The 20,279-nt window shown below is 39.8% G+C and overlaps 1 protein-coding gene across 1 annotated transcript in view; it reads right to left on the minus strand.

Annotated features, from left to right (window-relative positions):
* ntrk2a (neurotrophic tyrosine kinase, receptor, type 2a) overlaps positions 1 to 20,279 on the minus strand; it is a 189,636-nt gene that overhangs the window by 162,595 nt on the left and 6,762 nt on the right. The window contains exons 2-3 of the mRNA XM_052020133.1: positions 4,691 to 4,765; positions 4,510 to 4,581 (exon numbers count right to left, since the gene is read on the minus strand). Of these exons, the coding sequence (XP_051876093.1) occupies positions 4,510 to 4,581; positions 4,691 to 4,765 (147 nt within the window). The remainder of the gene's footprint in view (positions 1 to 4,509; positions 4,582 to 4,690; positions 4,766 to 20,279) is intronic.

Consider the following 20,279-nt stretch of genomic DNA (forward strand, 5'->3'; position numbering starts at 1 on the left):
AAAGGCACTTGGACAGATACATGGATAGGAAAGGTTTAGAGGGATATGGCCAAACAAGGGCAAATGGGACGAGCTTAGATGAGAATCTTGGTTGGGCCAAAAGGCCTTTTTCCATACTGTATGAATCTATGACACTAATTGTTTAAGATTTAGCTTTACTTTTTCTGTACCATTTATCATTAAGGTAAATATTCTAGCTTACATATCCAGGTGTCAGACTATGCACACCTCAATAATGATTTTTCAATCTGATTGGTTAAGGAAGTACACCATTGCCTGCCTTGTTCACATAGGTCTAAATCCCTTGCGGCAGGTGCTGCACTGCTTTGGCTTTCTAGTTGGCACAATCCAAAACTCCAAAGAAAATCTGTGGGTAAGGGCAAAGACCAGCTGGTGCTATTCATTGACTGCACAACCTGGACTATAATAACCCATCAGACTGGTACAAGGTATTGGTATTGGTATTGGTTTATTATTGTCACTTGTACCTAGGTACAGTGAAAAGCTTGTCTTACAAACCGATCGTACAGGTCAATTCATCACACAGTGCAGTTACATTGAGTTAGTACAAAGTGCATTGATGTAGTACAGGTAAAAACAGTAACAGTACAGAGTAAAGTGTCACAGCTACAGAGAAAGTGCAGTGCAATAAGGTGCAAGGTCACAACAAGGTAGATCGTGAGGTCATAGTCCATCTCATTGTATAAGGGAACCGTTCAATAGTCTTATCACAGTGGGGTAGAAGCTGTCCTTAAGTCTGGTGGTACATGCCCTCAGGCACCTGTATCTTCTACCCGATGGAAGAGGAGAGAAAAGAGAATGTCCCGGGTGGGTGGGGTCTTTGATTATGCTGGCTGCTACACCAAGACAACGAGAGGTAAAGACAGAGTCCAAGGAGGGGAAGCTGGTGTCTGTGATGCGCTGGGCTGTGTCCACAACTCTCTGCAGCTTCTTGCAGTCCTGGGCAGAGCAGTTGCTGTACCAAGCCGTGATACATCCAGATAGGATACTTTCTATGGTGCATCAGTAAAAGTTGGTGAGAGTCAAAGAGGACAAACCAAATTTCTTTAGCCTCCTGAAGAAGTAGAGGCACTGGTGAGCTTTCTTGGCTGTGGCATCTACGTGATTTGACCAGGACAGGCTGTTATGTAATTTAACCCTACACGTTGTTTACCCTGCTGCACATTAGTCCCACTTCAGCACTTCATAGCAACTGAGTCAATATCCAGTAAAGGATTACTTTCAGAACCTTTTTTTAAACATTATATTATGACTGATTTTTAAGAACGTCATCACTGTAAGAATTTATTAAAATTCCTTGACTTAGCTATTGTAGTCTACAGGTAGTATGAGAAGTGGAACTTTGTACTTGAACTATGCTTTGAAAGATAATTCATTGGTTGTGAAGGATTAGGAACATCCTGTTAATGGGAAATCTTTAGATGGATTTAGAATCCACTTTATATAATTTCCCCTTTAAGACACAAAAACTAGCACCCATCCATGTTTTATTTTTCTATAACAGCCAAGAGTTTTCTGGACATATTTTATATATAACTTGCGAGAGTAATGTTGTGCAGAGTATGAACATTGTAAAACAGTACAACCTGCAAGGTGTTTTCACAAGGTAACTTGCAAGAGCAGCGTCATATAAAGGTCAATATGTAAAGGCAGTGTGTGCTGCAGAATTTAACCCTACACGTTGTTTACCCTGCTGCACATTAGTCCCACTTCAGCACTTCATAGCAATTGAGTCGATATCCAATAAAGGATTATTTTCAGAACCTTTTTTTGAACATTATATTATGACTGATTTTTAAGAACGTCATCACTGAAAGAATTTATTAAAATTCCTTGACTTAGCTATTGTAATCTACAATATAAGGCACAATAGGTAAAATGGTAAAATGCCCCATGAGCATCATCTGCACCTGGTTTACAGAAAGGGGATTTTGAATTAATGGAATGTGGGTAAGTGTGTTAATAAATGCTGTGTGTGTCTTTGCAAAAGAGAGGGAGATGCTGACATTGTAGGTAAGGCAAATGAGTGTGAAATATTGGATGGGATAAACGTTGTTAAAGACGTCATTGTAAGAGGATCATCATCTCTGAAAACTGATAAATCATCAGACCCAGGTGAAATATATCCCAAGAAGCAGGGGAGAAAATTATTGAGTCTCTAACCACAATTTTGCAGTCCTTTCTGGCTACATAAATGATGCCAGAGGATTTAAAATTGAGAACACTTTACAGTTGTCTAAAAAAGGAGAGAGGGATTAAGTGTATAATTAAAAGTGAATTGGTTTAACTGCAGTGGTGAGTAAATTATTGTAATGTATACTAAGGAGCAATATAAACCTTCATTTATAAAGGCACAGATTAACCAGAGACAACCTGAATAGATTTGCTAAAGGAATATCATGTCTGATGAACTTAATTGAATTCTTTGAGCAGGTAATGAGGGCAGAGTATTTGATATAATAGTACATGTAGATTTTAGCAAGGGTTTGACAAGGTCCTGCCTGGCAGGTTGGTTAAAAAAAAAGGTGAAGGCTCATAAGATGTAAGCGAGAGTGGCAAATTGGATCCAAAGTTGGCTCAGTGGCAGGAAGCAAAGTATAAGGGTTTGCAGTGTTTTTGTAAACAAGAAGTCTGTTGCTACTGGGATTCCTCAAGGGTCAGTACTCAGTCGCATTTTTGCAATAGCAATGATTTAGACCTTAAGGAAATGAAAGTAATAAGGATGTTTGCGGATGCACAATAATTGGCTGGTGGAAAGATGGAAGATGGCAAGGAAAAACAAAATAAATGGGAGGATACTGAGCGGTGTGGATGAACAGAAGAACCTTGGAGTGTGTGTTCTCAGATCCCTGAAAGTATCAGCTCCAGCCGATAAGGTGGTTAAATAGGCCTAGAACATGTTTTCCTTTATTAACTGAGGCAGAGAACTTGAAAGCAAGGAAATTATGCTGGGTGAAAATACAAAGCCTGCAGTTGCTGGAACACTGAAATAAAAACAGAAAATGCTAGAAACACTCAACATCTCAGGCAGCGTCTGCTGAAAAAGAAACAGAGCCAATCCCTTAAGGAAAAATTCTGACAAAGATTGTTCGACTTGAAACATTAACTCTGTTTCTCTTTCCACAGATGCTGCCTGGCCTGTTGAATATTTCCAGCATTTTCTGAGGTTATGTTGCAATTGTAAGAGTAGCAAGGCTACAGCTTGAGGACTGCATTCAGTTCTAGTCTCCACATTATAGTACTGGAGAGGGTGAAGGCAGATTTAAGAAGATGTTGCAGGAACTGGAAAACTGGAAGTATAAAGAAAGACTGGATCAGCCAGGATTGTTTCCTTTGCTTTGGAGCAGACTCGTTGGAATTTAGTAGAGTATGTAAAAATATGAGGGACAAGGTCAATAGAAAGGACCTATTTCCCTCAGTTTAGGGGTCAGAAACTAGGGGCATAGGTTTAAAGAAATCAATGGAGGAATTAGAGGGACTGGGAAGAAAAAACATCATTTAGAGGATGGTATCTGAACCTCATGGGAAAGTTCTTTCTCAACTGATGCAATGGATTGAATGGCCTTCTTCTGTGTCAGAGATTTTCTATTATCTAGGGGACTAGAAAATTATGCATGATCAGAAAAAGGCTGGAGACACAAGAGACTGCAGATGTAGAATCTGGAGCCCGCAACGCTGACAATTCCTTTCACCCCATAGATGATACTCGACCTGCTGAGTTCCTCCAGCAGTTTGTTTTTTGCGTCAGAAAAAGGCTTTCTTCTCTGGGTTCAAAGGCATGAATATTAAAGTGTGCCCAGCTTTGTGTAGAACAAGCATTGTTTGTGTAAAACCATTATTACTGTTCATGCCTTTGGCATAATCTATTGAACCAACAAGCCATCTAAATTGAGTCTTACTTTATAACAAAAATGGAATTAGTTATGAGAATTTTTAACAGTGTATCTTCTGGAAGTGCACAGTGAGTGAATCAGTATCTGATAGAAAGTGATGGATTAATGTTTGTCGAGCGACTAAAATGGAAATGGAATCTTCCATCAATCTGCTACGGTCAAGTTGAAAATTCCCATTTCAAATGACTGACCCAAATAAAGAGAGAAGAGAACATGAGGGTTTAAACATACTGACTATAGCTGCAAATGAGATTAAGAAGTCATAGCTATTAGCTTACATGTTTTTTCCTGCTATCTGCAACAATTTTGTCAAAAGATTTATAAAAATACTAGTAAATGGTGTACATAATCTGCAAAAACCCTGCAGGAATACTACACCAAGGCCATGACTCCCTGATACTCATTAATCACTGCAGGACATCAAGTAGCTAATCAAGAGTCATGAATTATATTCTGTTGGGCAAGATAACTTAGGATATTTGGTGGTTGTGAAACTCTACTCATTTGTAGAGTAACTATTATCATGGATGTGACATTGGCAAAGACAGATTGAAAGCTGGCAGAAAAAAATTGCAAGTAAAAGGAAAAGACTTACATGTACTGAAGCCGAAGATTATTGAGAAATCCTTCTCGTGAAATAAATGTCAATCCACAATTAACCAAAGTTCTGGAAAATAAAGTAGATAAATTAAATGTTAAGACATTAATACATCACTGGATAAATAGATTTCAAACCTCTGGCTAATGCAATAATCGAATACTGTTGAAATACTTACAGATTTCTCAGGCCGACATATGGTTCCATGTCATGATCGTTGATGCCCGACAGGTTTGGTTGGTTTGCAATGTAGCTGTTAAATAAGAAATAACCTGGGATTATTTACTGCACCAAGTACCGGAGGGTCTTATCAGATGGATAGTAACTTGCTTTTTCTTAACTTGATGAGCGACTTAATTTTATTCTAAACAGTTTTGGAAAAAACATTTTAAAGTGATTTGATCAAGAGACACGTTTATTGTGGTTAAAAAACCTTTTACAAATATGGTGCAAGGTGATATTTTAACAAAAATACTAATATCTTTAAAAAAATTGCCCAGCATTAAACAAATCTACAGTGTAAATTTAATGCAGAAACTAATTTAATAGCTCCAGCTGGGAACCAGTTGTTGAGCTTGTTCTGGTGCCAAATATACACTGGCTCCTTGCTTAGCCCTCAGGATGCCTTCCAGGAATGAGAGAATGAGTGGAATCAGCACTAAACAGAAACATTATAGCATTATACATATGGAGATGCATTAGTAAAGCTGCTCGTCTTCTCCCTTGTTTGGCTGTGTGGCTCACACCAGCTTGGAGATTTCCCTGTGTTAACTAGCTCAACGGTGATCGCTGGGAGAGCAGCCAATGAGAAGGGGAGACAACAGAGAAACAAAGGACTACAGATGCTGGAATCTAGATGAAAAACACCATGTGGATTGGAGACAGCAACTTGGATTGAATCACATCACCAGTAAATGACATTAGAGACTGCAGGGTCTGGGCAGTTTATCAACACAGGGAGCAGGTGTTGCCAGTCCCTACCATTCACCATGCCGATCAGGTGCAGCCCTGAGCCCAATATCTGACCATGAGCAGCTGCCTCAGTCATTCTGGCCAACCCCAGCACCAGCCCTCACATGCAGCCTCTCCACATGAAGCCAGGGCATTGCTGGATTTGCTCCAGGTTCTCAGCGCTCAGATTCCCAGCACAGCAATGTGGAGCATCAGGAAAAGCAGATGCCTATTTTTAAGGTATAGGGGAGTGTGTGGACTGAAGGGCCAAGAGTGTTATAATGAATCAGCGGCCTACTAAGTTGTCGGATCTGGTTATTTTCGAATCCGCAGGTTCTTTCAGGAGTCCAGGAATGAGCTGTAAACAGCTTGGTGCTTCACAAAGTTTTATTGGAAAAGTTTAAAACAAAGAAACAGTCACAGAGCATATGGCACTAGCTTTACTACTAGGAGATGAGCCGAGACAAAAGGAACTAAAGATAAGCTAGGGCTGGGGGGTGGGGAAGAGAGCAAGAGAGTGATTAACAAAAAACAACACCTTTTACACCTGAGATAAGAGGTACTCCTTAGCTAACAATTGTCCAATCAGGAAACTTATTAGATACCTGTGGCAAAACCTACCAATGAAAAAACACATATTCACCTGATGGATGAACCAATAAGCTAGGAAGCAGCTATTCCTTGTGCAGCCATTTGAGGTGTATTAAATACTATACATGTCAAAAAAACAAATTAAAACAGTTGAATACAACAAGTGCAGTACTTATACACAGTAGGAACTGTTGGATTAGGGTCTAAATTGCTAATTATGTTGTTATTTTTCTTATAGTTTAACTTTCTTTATGCTTGCTGATAGGTTTGTATAATCACCTGTTTGTAAATTTCTAGTAGATTTTTAAGTTTCTTTGTCTGTAAGCCTGAGGTGTCATTGCAGCGTAAATCAAGACTGCAGCAACACACACAAAATGCTGGAGGAACTCAGCAGGTCAGGCAGCATCTATGGAGGAAAATAAACAGTCGATGTTTCGGGTCGAGACCCTTCTCAAGACTGTCCTTGCTGTTTCACAGATTGTCTTTATCTAACTAGCTCAAACTAGTTTGCAGTATAGAGGGAACATGAGGTTTCTAGTCTTTTATTACCTCTCGTTACTTCTGCCTTGCTATCCCATGCTGACACTGTCTGACCCGTACTATAATGAACATCTAATAAAACAGCTGTAACCATAAGATTTGCGCCTCATTCTTGACTTCCAAAGATCTCCCCCTACTCACTGCACACTACACCCCCTTCCACTCCCAATAATAGTTTATGCCTTATTAAGACTAGGCATAAATGGGGGAAAGTGGGAAATATGATATTGGACTAGATCTTAATGACCCAATCCCCACAACTTCAAATGCCATTCAAGGATCCTGCATGCTTGTAATTACATAGGTGGGATGTACAATATTGGGCCAATTTCCCTGGCCAAAATCATTGTGGATCTAGCAATGTGCGCTAGACAGTGACAGGGGCTCCAGGGACACAGGATAAATGACCCAAAAAGCCCCAAAACATTTGATGACCAGTGAAGCTGGAGGTTAGCCTTTGCAAAAACTGTTTTTTGTTAGTTTCTTAATGCCACTGATATTTGAAAATAATTAAAAATTATTAAAATAGAAAAAAATTATTTTCAAAATGTAAAAATAAAAGTTGTTAAAAACATTAAGTAAAAGCAAAATCATTAAACAAATATAATTTGCCTCGATTTTTGCCTTCTAAACCACAATCATATAATCCCCATTATAGTCATAGAGTCATATGACTGATGAGGTTTGGGATTCTGCATCAGATCTAATAAATACTGGGGAATCTTAGCAAGTTGTTCTGTTACAAAACAAACTGACAGATTTAGTGCCCCATGTGTGTCAGGAAATCTGGGGTCTTCTCATCTATCAGCACATGCCAGAAATCCTGAGTTTAATGTTATTGAGACAACTAAATGCCAACAGTTCCGTTCAGAACCATGGACATTAGCCATTGCAAGCTGGCTCATACTGTCAAGGTAGTGAAAAAAAATGAAAGGGCTTTTTTGTGTTACATGTCGGGACTAAATTCAGTATTGTTTCTGCAGCTCTGTTTACCTTCGGAGGAAAAACAATATCACACAACAAGGAAACCATCTGCATTGTTCAGATTCTACTTAATGTTATAAAGCTGATGACCACCTGGAAACTCCCTATGAAACAGTAATGAGTAATCAGTAACAGTAATCACAATAAATATCCATCAATAGGCAGTATTGAAATTAACGAACAAAGTTTGGTCCCCATGGAGAATTGGCATTCAACTATCTTTTCGCACTTGTCTCTTATACCCTCCCCAAAACAAAAATGAAGCAGATTATTGTATCTATTAAAATAGAAGCTAAAGACATTTCTTATCATACTATTAGGCATATCTCTGCTAATACTTAGAGAACACCATTTCAAACATTAGTCTTTAATGGCCATGTACCTAGTTCTTTTTTAAAAAATCTCTGCATACACAACATCCAATTTACACAACTAAAAATATTTGGAAATGAGCTACAGATTATAAAGGATTTTCAACAAAAATTCAATTGAAAAAACGTGGGTATTGAAGTGATGGGAGATCCACCAATGTGCCTGGATCTTAAGTCAGCAAAAAAGGAATGGCACTCCCCACTGACATTACATGTGGTGTGAAAGTGCCCTTTTCCAATTTACAATTGGGTGCCAGCCATTGGGAATTTGTAATATCCAACAATGGTAGCCAATCAAACTGTAGAATTATCAAGCTAGGAAGTAATGAACACTCATGTTATTTAACATTTTCAGCATATTACTGAAAGCAAAATAAACTTTGAAGCACATATATGAGGCATGTACAATAGATTATGATAGAAGTTAACACTTCACAAACAAACAAAAAAATTAAAAATCTATGGAATCTTTAATAATGAAGTGGCATGAATGATGTGTCACACTTAACAAGTCAGTGTTCCAGTGCTAGAAAGATTATTCAGTGAATATTATCTTAGTATCTTAAAGAGTTCAGTTACACCTCATTCAACAACAGTTATCACTTCCAGTACTTCGACTACTAGAGAATGACATGTAAAAAGTTGATGTTCGTGTCCATTTGACCAGATGAAAATTGCAACGGCACACCTGGTGGAGGAGAAGGATATCATTGACTGCAAGTTCTGGATTTCCTCTTCTAATTGCACAAGTGTAGATGGAGAAATTACTGTATGCGTTACAAGTAATCTCAATGAACGCTGACAGTTTTGCTGTCTTACTACTGGAAATTTTGGACTAACATATGAAGTATTTAAATCAATGAATGAAAATTTGGGAATATCCACTCACTGGAAAGTGTTGTTATTATCTCAAATGTGTAACATTTTGTCAGAAATGTACTACATCTCCATGAACTTGATCCTGTGTGCTGTCCAAGAATACAGAGGCTAACCTTGGATTTGAATGGGTGTGTAAGTAAGATGAAACTGATTCAGCTGCCTATTATAGCTTTCCCCAATTTTTACTTCCACAATCAATACACCTAACTCACATGATTGGCCATGGGGAAAATTATCCCTGGTTAATATTAGCTGAATAATAGCATAAAGAAAGTGCAGGAATGGGAGACAAACAATTTACTTCATGCAACCTCCATACTGTCACTGTACCTGGCATGACAACATACTTCACCCAGTTGTAAAACAGAGATTTGAAATCTTTCATGTAGTTACGATGCAATGTTCTTTACAGATATTGTTTAATCTGGCAGGTGTTAGAATCAGGGCTCTGATTAAATATTTTAAGAAGACTCAAATTCACTTGAGAAAGCCACAAGGGACACTTAAGAAGCAGCTCTGTCAAAATGCTTCACTCATTCAGCATGCAATTTTGTTACTGGATGTCCAGGAATTTCATGTTAATTTGGAAGCCCAAATATTGACATGTTTATTACAGTTAGTCTGCCGAATTCTGTAAAAAAAAAACACCCTATTTTAGGCAATTTCCCCAACAAGATATTCTTGACATTTCTGAGTAAGTTCTCATCCCAAGACCCCAAAAATATAAAAAAGGGCAATAAATGGGTAATACAGAGTAAATAGAGTAATACAGTCAGAGTAATTAGTGATTAGTCAGAGTAACACAGCACGGAAACAGGCCCTTTGGCCCAACTCATCCGTGCCGACTAAGGCGCCCACCTAAGCTAGTCCCATTTGCCCACATTTGGCCCAGATCCCTCTAAACCTTTTCTATTCATGTACTTATCCAAATGTCTTTTAAATGTGGTTATTGTACTGCCTCAACTACTTTCTCTGGCAGTTTGTTCCATATACGCACCACCCTCTGCGTGAAGAAGTTTCCCTCGGGTCCCTTTTAAATCTTTCCCCTCTCACCTTAAACCATTGCTTTTAGTTCCCTCTCCCTGGGAAAAAGAATTCATCCTATCAATGCCCTGCATCCAAAACTAAGCACACCCTCAGATCTAGCTGGAACTGTCAAATCTTCTGTAAACATTTGAATGTATCTGAATCTATCTAAGTCATTCAAAAGCATTCAAAAACTTGAAAAAGACAAAACATAAATGCTAAAACACTCAAAACATCTGAAACACCTCCAAACATCTTTAAACATTTAAGAAAGCTTATTAATAAGTCAATGGAAATGTTATCAAAAATTTTTGGCAGGATTTAAAAGAGCATTTTTAAACTAATTTCTCATCTAATAATCTTTAAAATTGAAAATTATTATTGAGTCTCTCACAGCTGTTCCATTCCATTAAAATCAAAGGAGGATATACATTGTGCTTCCTAAAACCTGGCATAAAAGTTTCTAGTGAATATGTATCTTGTATTTGGCAATAATTTCTGTTCCCTTGCTTAACACACTAAGTTGAGCACTGGACTGCAGCTTTCTTCTTAATGAAGAATTACCAATTTCCAGCAGGCAGGAAATCTACCTGACACTGCTATCAGTTTTGCAGTTCATAATGATAGTGAACATTGAGAATGTTTTGATCATTGTGCAAAATTCAAGCTTTTGTAGCTATCATTAAATGTAAAGAAAAAGGCCTTGTTGAACAAAACTCTAAAACAGAAAGTTGAAGCACTGATAATATTTTTTACTAGTGATTGCAGCTATTTTTTTTTAACTAGTCAAGTGTTTAAATAGATCAGATATGAAAGAACATTTTCTGTAATCCACCAAGTGACCTGAACTCACTCCATTGAAAAAAAGTGTAGTCTTACAAAAAATGTGGCCCTTCCCCACCTCCCCACCCCCTAATGCCAACACTACTTCATACAACAGACAGCAACATAAAGATAAATGGATGGGTGAGAGTGAGATTATTATCCTCAATTGACTGTGAGCAATATCATGCAAATCACCAGGAGGCATTCCATGTATCAGGAGTCATGATATAAATCAAGAATTATGGAAAATTTCAAGACATAATTTCAGAATAGCTTGTGCCTCTCTGAAAGATATGTGACTGAATATTATAAAGAAACTTACAGTGGGGATTGCTGGCGATAGGAGGGTAGCAAACTACTATTTCATGTTTGGCTACTCCAAACTGATAAACAAAGTTTCGCTGTGATAATGCTCACAACTGGAAGACTCACATTAAATTAGTACTTTCACATTAAATGACCATGCCAGAAAATTTCGAAAGAGTTCTCTTGATTAGTCACTGTAACACAGGTGGTAAACATGCAGAAATTCTGGATATACACAAGAAGCTCTGAGCAAATTCCTGGGAACTGGGAACGTTTCTCAGTGCGTAATGGGTAAACCAGGGGATCTGCATCTTATTTAGAAGTGTGTGAAACTGGTTCAAGATGAAATACAGCATAGTACTTCATTCTGTTGTGTTAACATTGTTCATTTTGCTCTGAAATTCAAAGAAGTTGTAAATAATATGGAAGAAATTCTATGTTATAATATTGATTGTAGTTAATTATAATTATATTTACTGATCATGTGACAGGCAAAAGTAGATTGACTGAATTCAGAGGCATTTGAACAAATTGAATGGATGGCCAAAGAAGTGATAGGTGGATAAATATCAGGTACAATACATTGGATGAGGAACATTGAGATGTTCACGACAGACACACTACTGTGTGCTAACACATGAAGATTTAATGCATATTTAAACTGAGCTATCAGGTGAAAATGCCAAGCATTATACATTATTATTGGGCCATATAACTTAATGGTGGCTATGTTTTGCAGATCTGCAAATGGATTTTTTTTTGCCAATTTTCAACCTAGAGGAAATTTAATTCTCTCAATAATTGAGAAAAAATTGCATGAATTTTAACAATATTGAAGCTTAACCACTGAGGCATAGTTAATGCAAAAATATAATGATTAATGACAATATAGAATACATTTGACAGAAGATGCTGCTCAAGCTGATTTTCATTGGATATTTTTCCTAACACTAATATAATCCTAAAGATGCTTTTTAAAATGTAAGTATAGGCTACATATTTAGTTGACTTCATTGCAAAATGACCAAATGGAATTCAACCATTGCCTTATGCTGCAATGGAAATCTATACTTGACATTTTAACACATCCTCAAAGTACCTGCCTGGAAATTACTACAAAATGAACAAACATTTAATGAACATGGCATTCCCATGCCATGTCCTCTGACACTGATGTAGTCCCAACCTCATCAGGGCTCATTTGCTGTGCAATGTAGACTCTCAGTGGGATTTTCATCTCAACTCTCATTGCAGATTGCAGATGGCTGGGAGAAAAGCAGGAATTCACAGGTTGCCTAAATCCAGCCCTTCTAGACCAGAGACATTTCAGTGACTGCTCAGAAAACATTGTTACTAGTATTTTAATTCCTTAGGTAAAGCTTTACTTAAACAAAGTATATAATATGGAGCTAGGGGATTTCAACTGAGTTAAAGTTTACTATCTTTCATCCTTCATATCATGTAGCTTAGAATTGTTTTTGCTATATTTGTGTTGCAGCTGCATTCCTGATATTGTTCCCTATAGTCCAGTGTCACACTTACACTGGTGTCGTACTTCTGTATCAAAAACAAACCTGCAGGGCTCCCTGAACATTGTTTAAGCCAGCGTTAATCTCTCCACCAAGTATATATACCCTCCTTGTGGTGTAAGTAATTTAAGACTTCTCCAGGGTTTCACACAGCTTCTCTATGATCCGTCAGGCCCCGGTAATGAATAAACTACTTTGTGGCAATGCAAAAGTCGCAATATAATTTGCATCTTAAGTCCCTGTGATCCCGTTTTAGATGACAGTGTCTTCATTGCATTATACTGTCAATCAAAGGTAGCATCCTGCAATGGTGACATCACAATTTCCTCAATCAGTATCAATTCAGATCTGCTTTTAATCTCTGTTAATGCAATATTAATTACTGAGATCAAGGTATATCTATCAGTTTATTTATCAGCATAGCTATATATACATAACAGTTTCTCAGTCCACTGTACAATCAGATTATTGATGTGTATAGTACTTTATATAACTTTCTGATTGGTGCATGCTGTGCTTTCAGCAGGTCATTTGGTCAACCTGAAATTGGAAGTTACCAAGTAATTTGACTGTAAATATTCAAGCTCCACGTTCTGAAATTTTAGCTAAGTTCAGACCATTAAATTTCCAAGTAAATTTTCAGTTCAATTTATGGATAAACTCAATCAGATGTGAGGAATGCTCAAATCCAATTTCTTTTTAAATAATGTTGGGAGGCTGCATTATAAGAGATGAAATAGCATTTAAAAATAACTCAATGTGCATTTAGGTTCACTGAGTAACCACAGGCACTGCCTCCTTTGCCATTTAGCCTTGTAAACTGAGAGACTTTTATTTTAATTCACAGTCTATGCTGGGCTATCAGATCTCAGCCATGAGAGCATTAAAGGCTACATAACTGGCCTCACCATCTCTGAACGTGAGAGTGAAAAATCAACTGGATGATTCTTCATCTACAATTACAGTGACCCCTAGCACCCACCCCCCCCCCCCCCCACCACCGCCACCACCAAGTAGAAAAGCTTTCTGTAGTAATTTAGTGAGAACAGGACAGTTCAGTGGTCACCAATAGTAACTTGCAGTAAGGCACATTTCATGTGGAAAAGCATCCCTAAAGACGTAACCAGGAATAACGGGAGATGGAGGAAAGTAAAGGGAGGGTTAAACCAGAGATTAACGAGAGATTAGGTTTTAAAGAAAACTGTAAAAGCAGTGGATATTGGAGAGACATAAAGGCTTGGGCAGCAAGTCCTAGAGTGTGGGACATAGGCAGCTCAAGATTGCTAAAGGTGGAGCAAGTACTGGAGATAACATGATTGGTGTGGGGGGAGAGCAGGTAGCAGGAAGTGTGGGGAGAGATACAATATAGCAAAATTAGAGAAACACAGGTTATAGGTCTGGAGAAGGTGACAAGGAAGGTAGGCCACAATGAAAACTAAATGTGAAGGACTGAGGCAGCAGAAGCCATTGTCGATCAGCAAGTCAAAGCGAGAGAGAGAGTGAAGGATCTTGGCACCGGCTGTGTGGGAAATGTTTAGATTGAGCTGACATTCATAGAGGGCTGGGTTGGAAGGCTAATGAGGATGGGACTAGAATAGACTGGAGAAGGCAATAAACATGCATTAGGGGCACTCCTTATCCAGACGTGAAGGAAGGTCATTAATGTAATGTACTGGTTGCTGAGTGGTGGAACTTAAACCCACCTGAATCAGCTCCTTCAGGGAGATAACAAGGGAAAATTCAAATTGATTGAACAGTAATCCCAGTTCAGATGACTGCAATATTTCACTCAGACTTTATTGCTTTAGTTTATGAAGTTATCTGAACTTTTTGATCTAAGTCCACATTCCTCAATCTAACCATCACTTGTACCTCAGTTTATTTAGCAAAGTAAAGAATATACACCAAAAGTTTCAACAATCATATCGCTAGTTCCAATGAGAATATATGTTGTCAAATAGCAATCAAAATATAATACTTTTGAATTTCACGTCTACTTTTGTTTGAAAATTATTGCTCAAAATAATTAAATTTCAATCATATGGTTTGACCGTCATGCAGATAATTAATTGTTGATATCACTAAAATTGAGTTAAGATATATAATTTTCATGCAAAAACTGCTGTAATCTGGAATGAGGATATTTCTTGAGATTTATTCTGAAAGTTATCCTCTGAGTAACATTTTGTTGTCATACTTCTCAATCATTTTACATACCTGAAACTATAGGACCTAAGAATTTCCAACTGACTGGCATCAATAAGACTACACCTTTTAAATTAACTAAACTAGGATAACCTTGATTGCAAACAAGTCATTGGATTCACCTTCATTTCATTTTATTGTCATATTGACTGATATGCATCACTTCTACAAAGAATGAAAACACTGAGGAATCCATCAACACTTTTAGATTTATTTTTCTCATTTCCCCCTAAATAATCTTGATTTCATGTTTTAAACTGCCTTTTACATGAGGCCCAGCTCCCACGTTCCTAAATATCCAAACAAAGTACATGGTGTGCTGGATAACAAGCACGCTAGATAGCTAAATCCTATAGCTGATCACCCAAGAATTTTAATCTGGTCTCTACATTGGAAATAAATATTATTTTTAATCTTTTTATATTTTACTGTTCATTCTGTGTTAACTGAACCCTTACAAACTGTTACATGGACCCCTTCCATGTTGCATATTCTATAAATTCTGTGACACTGTTTAGCTAATCTCATCCTGACAGGAAGACATGCTCAAAGAAGCCACAGAACCTGCAAACTGGCATTTCAGATTCATGTGGTGAGCTGTGTCCTGACTCACATTTCAGGTTCGTCACATTGTAGTCTACAGTAAGCTCTGTGTTGAAGGTAGTGCTAATAGTTTCTGATGAAGAATGTGACTACATATTTTATGAGTGTTGTCCAGCCTCACCTTGTCAACAACTAGTACTGTACTACAATTACAAACCCCAAGTCTTAATTCTCTAAATTGCATAAAGATATAAGTAACAATTATTTACATTAATTGTTCTTTTCACTATCTGTTTTGGTGCTTGTTACCCTGATACAACAAACTGCTATCAGGTTGGACTGTTGATTTTACAATCTGTGAGACAAGAGCAGGAAGGAACATTAAGGCAAGAGAAAGAACTGGCAAAAATGTGAAAAGCAATTTAATGTCAACTTTCAAAAATAGCATTGAAATCATGCAATGGAAAATAAAATAAAAATATCGTGGGGAACGAGCAAAATCCAAAAAAAAAATTCCACTTCATAATTCTTTATGTGTAGTGCTCAATACAGCTGATTTAATCATTGGCAGTATGAGATTATTTACAAGAAATAACAAACTATTGTGGTGACTCACTGTCCGAGCAGGCGAACCGGCTCGACCGTCGGGGCGCGCGTTGTCGGAGTGGCGAGGCCCAAGATGGCGCTAGGCCTTCATCTTCCCCGAGCGACGGGGGGGAGAACCCGCGCGCGCGAAAAGACTCTAATGACGTAGCGCGTACATCATTTCCTCTCTCGGAAGGCAGGAACCGTTTCACTTAAAAGGCCCGCACACGGCGGGAAATAAATCAGTCAGTCTTGTTCTACAACTCACAGACTTGTGTCTTTATTTTCAAATTGCGGTAGCAGCTGCTACATTGGTGACCCCGACGGTCCAAAAGGATCTTGGACCCTCACAATGAACGACAACACAGCAGCCAACACAGTGGCACTCAAGCTGCCCACCTTTTGGACGCTTCGGCCCCGCATGTGGTTCAACCAGGCCGAAGCCCAGTTCCAACTTCGCCAGATCACCTCTGACACCACACGGTACTACCACATGGTCAGCTCCCTGGACCAGGAGACGGCCGCCCAGGTCAGAGACTTCATCCAGTCTCCTCTGGAGAAAGGCAAGTACCCGGCTTTCAAGGACCTTCTCATTCGGACATTTGGCCTCTCCTGTCGTGAGCGCGCTGCCCACCTGCTTCATCTCGACGGCCTGGGGGACAGATCTCCATCAGCCCTGATGAACGAGATGCTGGCTTTGGCTGAGGGGCACAAGCCCTGCCTGATGTTCGAGCAGGCCTTCCTTGAACAGGTGACATTCACCTGCTGTTGGCTGATGCCAATTTCGGCAACCCACGTGAGGTAGCCACCCAGGCAGATGTCCTGTGGAAGGCCAAATGCCAGAGCGGTTTGTCCGTCGGCCAAATCACCAGACCGCATGCCCAACGCCTACCTAAACCAGTCCCAGTAGCCCAGCAACCATACCTCAGAAACACAGAGGACGACACTGACAACCAGCTGTGTTTCCACCATCAGAGGTGGGGCGCGGAGGCCCATCGATGCCGCCCACCCTGCAAGTTTCAGGGAAACGCCAGGGCCAGCCGCCACTGATGGCCACGGCGGCTGGCCACCAACATAGCCTCCTATTCGTTCGGGACAAGCAGTCCGGGCGTCGTTTCCTCATCGATACTGGAGCAGAGGTCAGTGTTCTACTCCCAACCGGCCACGACACTCATAGCAGGCAACAGGGACCCGCCCTCAAAGCCGCAAACGGCACAACGATACTGACTTTCAGTACTCATACAGTCCAATTACAATTTGACGACAGCCGTTTTACTTGGAACTTTACCCTTGCCGCCGTCACCCAGCCACTACTGGGAGCCGACTTCCTCCAGGCCCACAGCCTGTTAGTCGACCTGCGAGGGAAACGCTAGTGCACTCAAGAACCTTCCAAACTTACTCTCTGGGAGAAGCCAGCCTACCAGCCCCGCGCCTGGACTCCATTCCCTGTCTGGCAACGAGTTCACCAAGCTCCTAGCCGAGTTCCCATCGGTTCTGGCACCTCAGTTCAAGAATTCAATGCCCAAACACGGGGTGTGGCACCACATCACTACAACAGGGCCACCCCTTCACACCCGAGCACGACGACTACCTCCAGACAAGCTCCGCCTGGCGAAGGAGGAGTTTCGTCGCATGGAGGAGCTTTGTCGCATGGAGGAGCTGAGGATCGTTCGCAGGTCAGACAGCCCCTGGGCTTCCCCCCTGCATATGGTCCCCAAAGCCACCAGAGGGTGGAGGCCCTGCGGTGACTACCGCAGGCTAAACGACACCACCACCCCAGACCGCTACCTCGTCCCTCATATCCAGGACTTCGCGACAAATCTACACGAGGCCCACATCTTCTCCAAGGTGGACCTTGTCTGGGGGTACCACCAAATCCCCGTCCACCCTGACGACGTCCCCAAAACCGCACTCATCACTCCATTCGGCCTCTTCGAATTCCTTTGAATGCTGTTCAGCCTTAAGAACACCACGCAGACCTTCCAGCGGCTGATGGACGCAGTAGGCCGCGACCTGGACTTCATGTTCATTTACTTAGATGACATCCTCATCGCCAGCCATAACCGCCAAGAACACCTTTCCCACCTCCGCCAACTGTACTCCCACCTCAGTGATTTCTGTTTGCACTCTGATGTTGGACTAGTCCAGCAGTAGACCAAGAACTTCCACAGTGATGCTTGGAAAGATGCCTGTTGTACCTACACCAAGTTAGACCTGCAGCAGAGTCAGTGACTCCATTCATTTCAATGGAAAGAAATGGCTGAAATGGAGAGAGCAAGGTGCCAGGTAATTGGCTTAATTGAGTTAATTTAAATTGTTTAATTAATGTTTATTTTATACTTTAGGATGCCTTTATTTTTAACATTTTAATAGTATTTTAATCCATAACAGTTCTTGAATGTTTCTGAATGTTTGATATTCACAAACATTCAAATTCCTTGACAGCTTTGACAGACTTTCTTGGCTGTCAAAACATTTCTGTGGATTGGGCTTGTTCGGATGCTTCCATGGAATGGAACTTTAGATCAGCAAGACCCTGCATGACTCAGGGTGTCACTGATATGTAGAACAAAAGAAGCAGGAGCCCACTCTACTATTCAATAACATCACAGCTGATCCAATCTTGGCCTCAGCATCACGTTCTTGCTCTCTCCCACAGCCCTTGACTCCCTTATAGTTTAAAGATCTGTTAGTCTCCACTTTGAGTACATTTAATGACCCCACCTCCACAGTTCCAAAGATTCACAACCCTTTAAGAGAGGAAATTCCTCCTCATCCTCATCTGAAATGGATGACCTCTTATTCTGACACTATGTCCCTGAGTTCTAGGTATCCCCAGCAGGGGAAGCAGCATTTCATCATCCACCCTGTCAATCTCCCTCAGAATCCATTATGTTTCAATAATATTACCTTTCATCCTTCAGAGTATTGCCCAACCTGCTCAACCTTTCTTCATACATCAACCTCTTCATCTTAGTTTTCAACACGCTGAACTTTCTCCGCACTGTCTCCAGTGCAAGCACATCCTTCCTTAAATACGAAGACCAAAACTGTACTCAGTATTCCACACCCTGTAAAGTTGCATCAAAACTTTTATATTCCAGACTTCTTGCAGTAAAGGCCAACATTCCATTAACCTTCTCAATTACATGCTGTGCCCACATGCTAGCTTTTTGTATTTAATATACTAAGACACCCAGATCCCTTTGTATTTGTAGTCTCATGTCATTCAACTAATAATTTACTTTTACGTTCTTCCTTCCCAGTGACTGACCTCATATTTTCCCACATTATACTCCACATTATGGTCAGCTCAAAACTGGTGTTACTGAGGAAATTCGTGCTGACAGCACTGCTCTGGGGTCTAGCAGAGAGGCAGCAGATCACAGGTAATGAGGTCCTCCATGGAAATTCTGGGGCAATATATGAACCAGATTTAATTTAATTTTGCATTTATTCATGAAATTTTCCTACTTCTGTTAATCTCTCACCTTTCGTGTTCTTTCCTCACTACCTCACTCTGTTCTCTTACATTCACTACCAGACCACATCCCCCAACCTAACTGAACAACAATGCTCAACTCCCCCCCCCTCCATTCCACCTCCAAAAGGTGACCTGATACTTTACTTCCAGACTGTCACTAATTTGATTCAATTAGCGTCCCCAAGCGACATTTAAGAAAATGTTTCTAGTTCCCTCACTCTCCCTGGTTAAGTTCTTCTTTCTAAACCCTTGTTAAGAGATCTCACCATGGGAAGAGCAGTGTATCCCCTTCCACAGTCAGTCAGTTAAGGCACATGTGTGGTTTGCTTTTATTTATTTTCATGTGACAAGTGGCTGAACGTCATCATGATGCTCCCTGTCCATTATACTTGTAGCAGTGATAGATTGGAACAACGTTAATAAAATTATCTATTAGAGTAGTCAATCTTTGAATACCCTCGAGTGAATTATAAAATATCCTGCATTTAGGAGCACAGTAATTTTACTAGTATATGAGCTGTTTTAAAGGGGGAAGTTCCGGCCACATGTTTCAAATCAGAATATAACAAGTTTAGTAATTTTTTGGGGGTTTAAACAACTTATTGCCATGAAATAGCAAATATCATCAGCCAAAACTCAGGGACAATGATTATTTAAGAAACTCATCCATTTACCTGACATAGAAAGATAAGTAGAGCTGATCTTTTCAGAGTCTTTTCTGCACCTTGTGTCATTGCTATTAATTAAAATATATTAGCAGAATTGTATGAAAATAATAAGACATAACATCCATGAACAATATTTTACGAATGTATTCCTTGCTTATCTAATGAAAGTTGAGGAAGTATACTAGGGACTATTAGTTTTGCTCTTTTTCATGTTTATATCCTGCCTGGATGTTCACATTCCATGTGGCAATACTCAAATAATTATTTTGTAGTCTCGCTC

This window comes from Pristis pectinata, chromosome 7 (assembly GCF_009764475.1).
Source record: "Pristis pectinata isolate sPriPec2 chromosome 7, sPriPec2.1.pri, whole genome shotgun sequence".
Lineage (NCBI taxonomy): Eukaryota > Metazoa > Chordata > Chondrichthyes > Rhinopristiformes > Pristidae > Pristis > Pristis pectinata.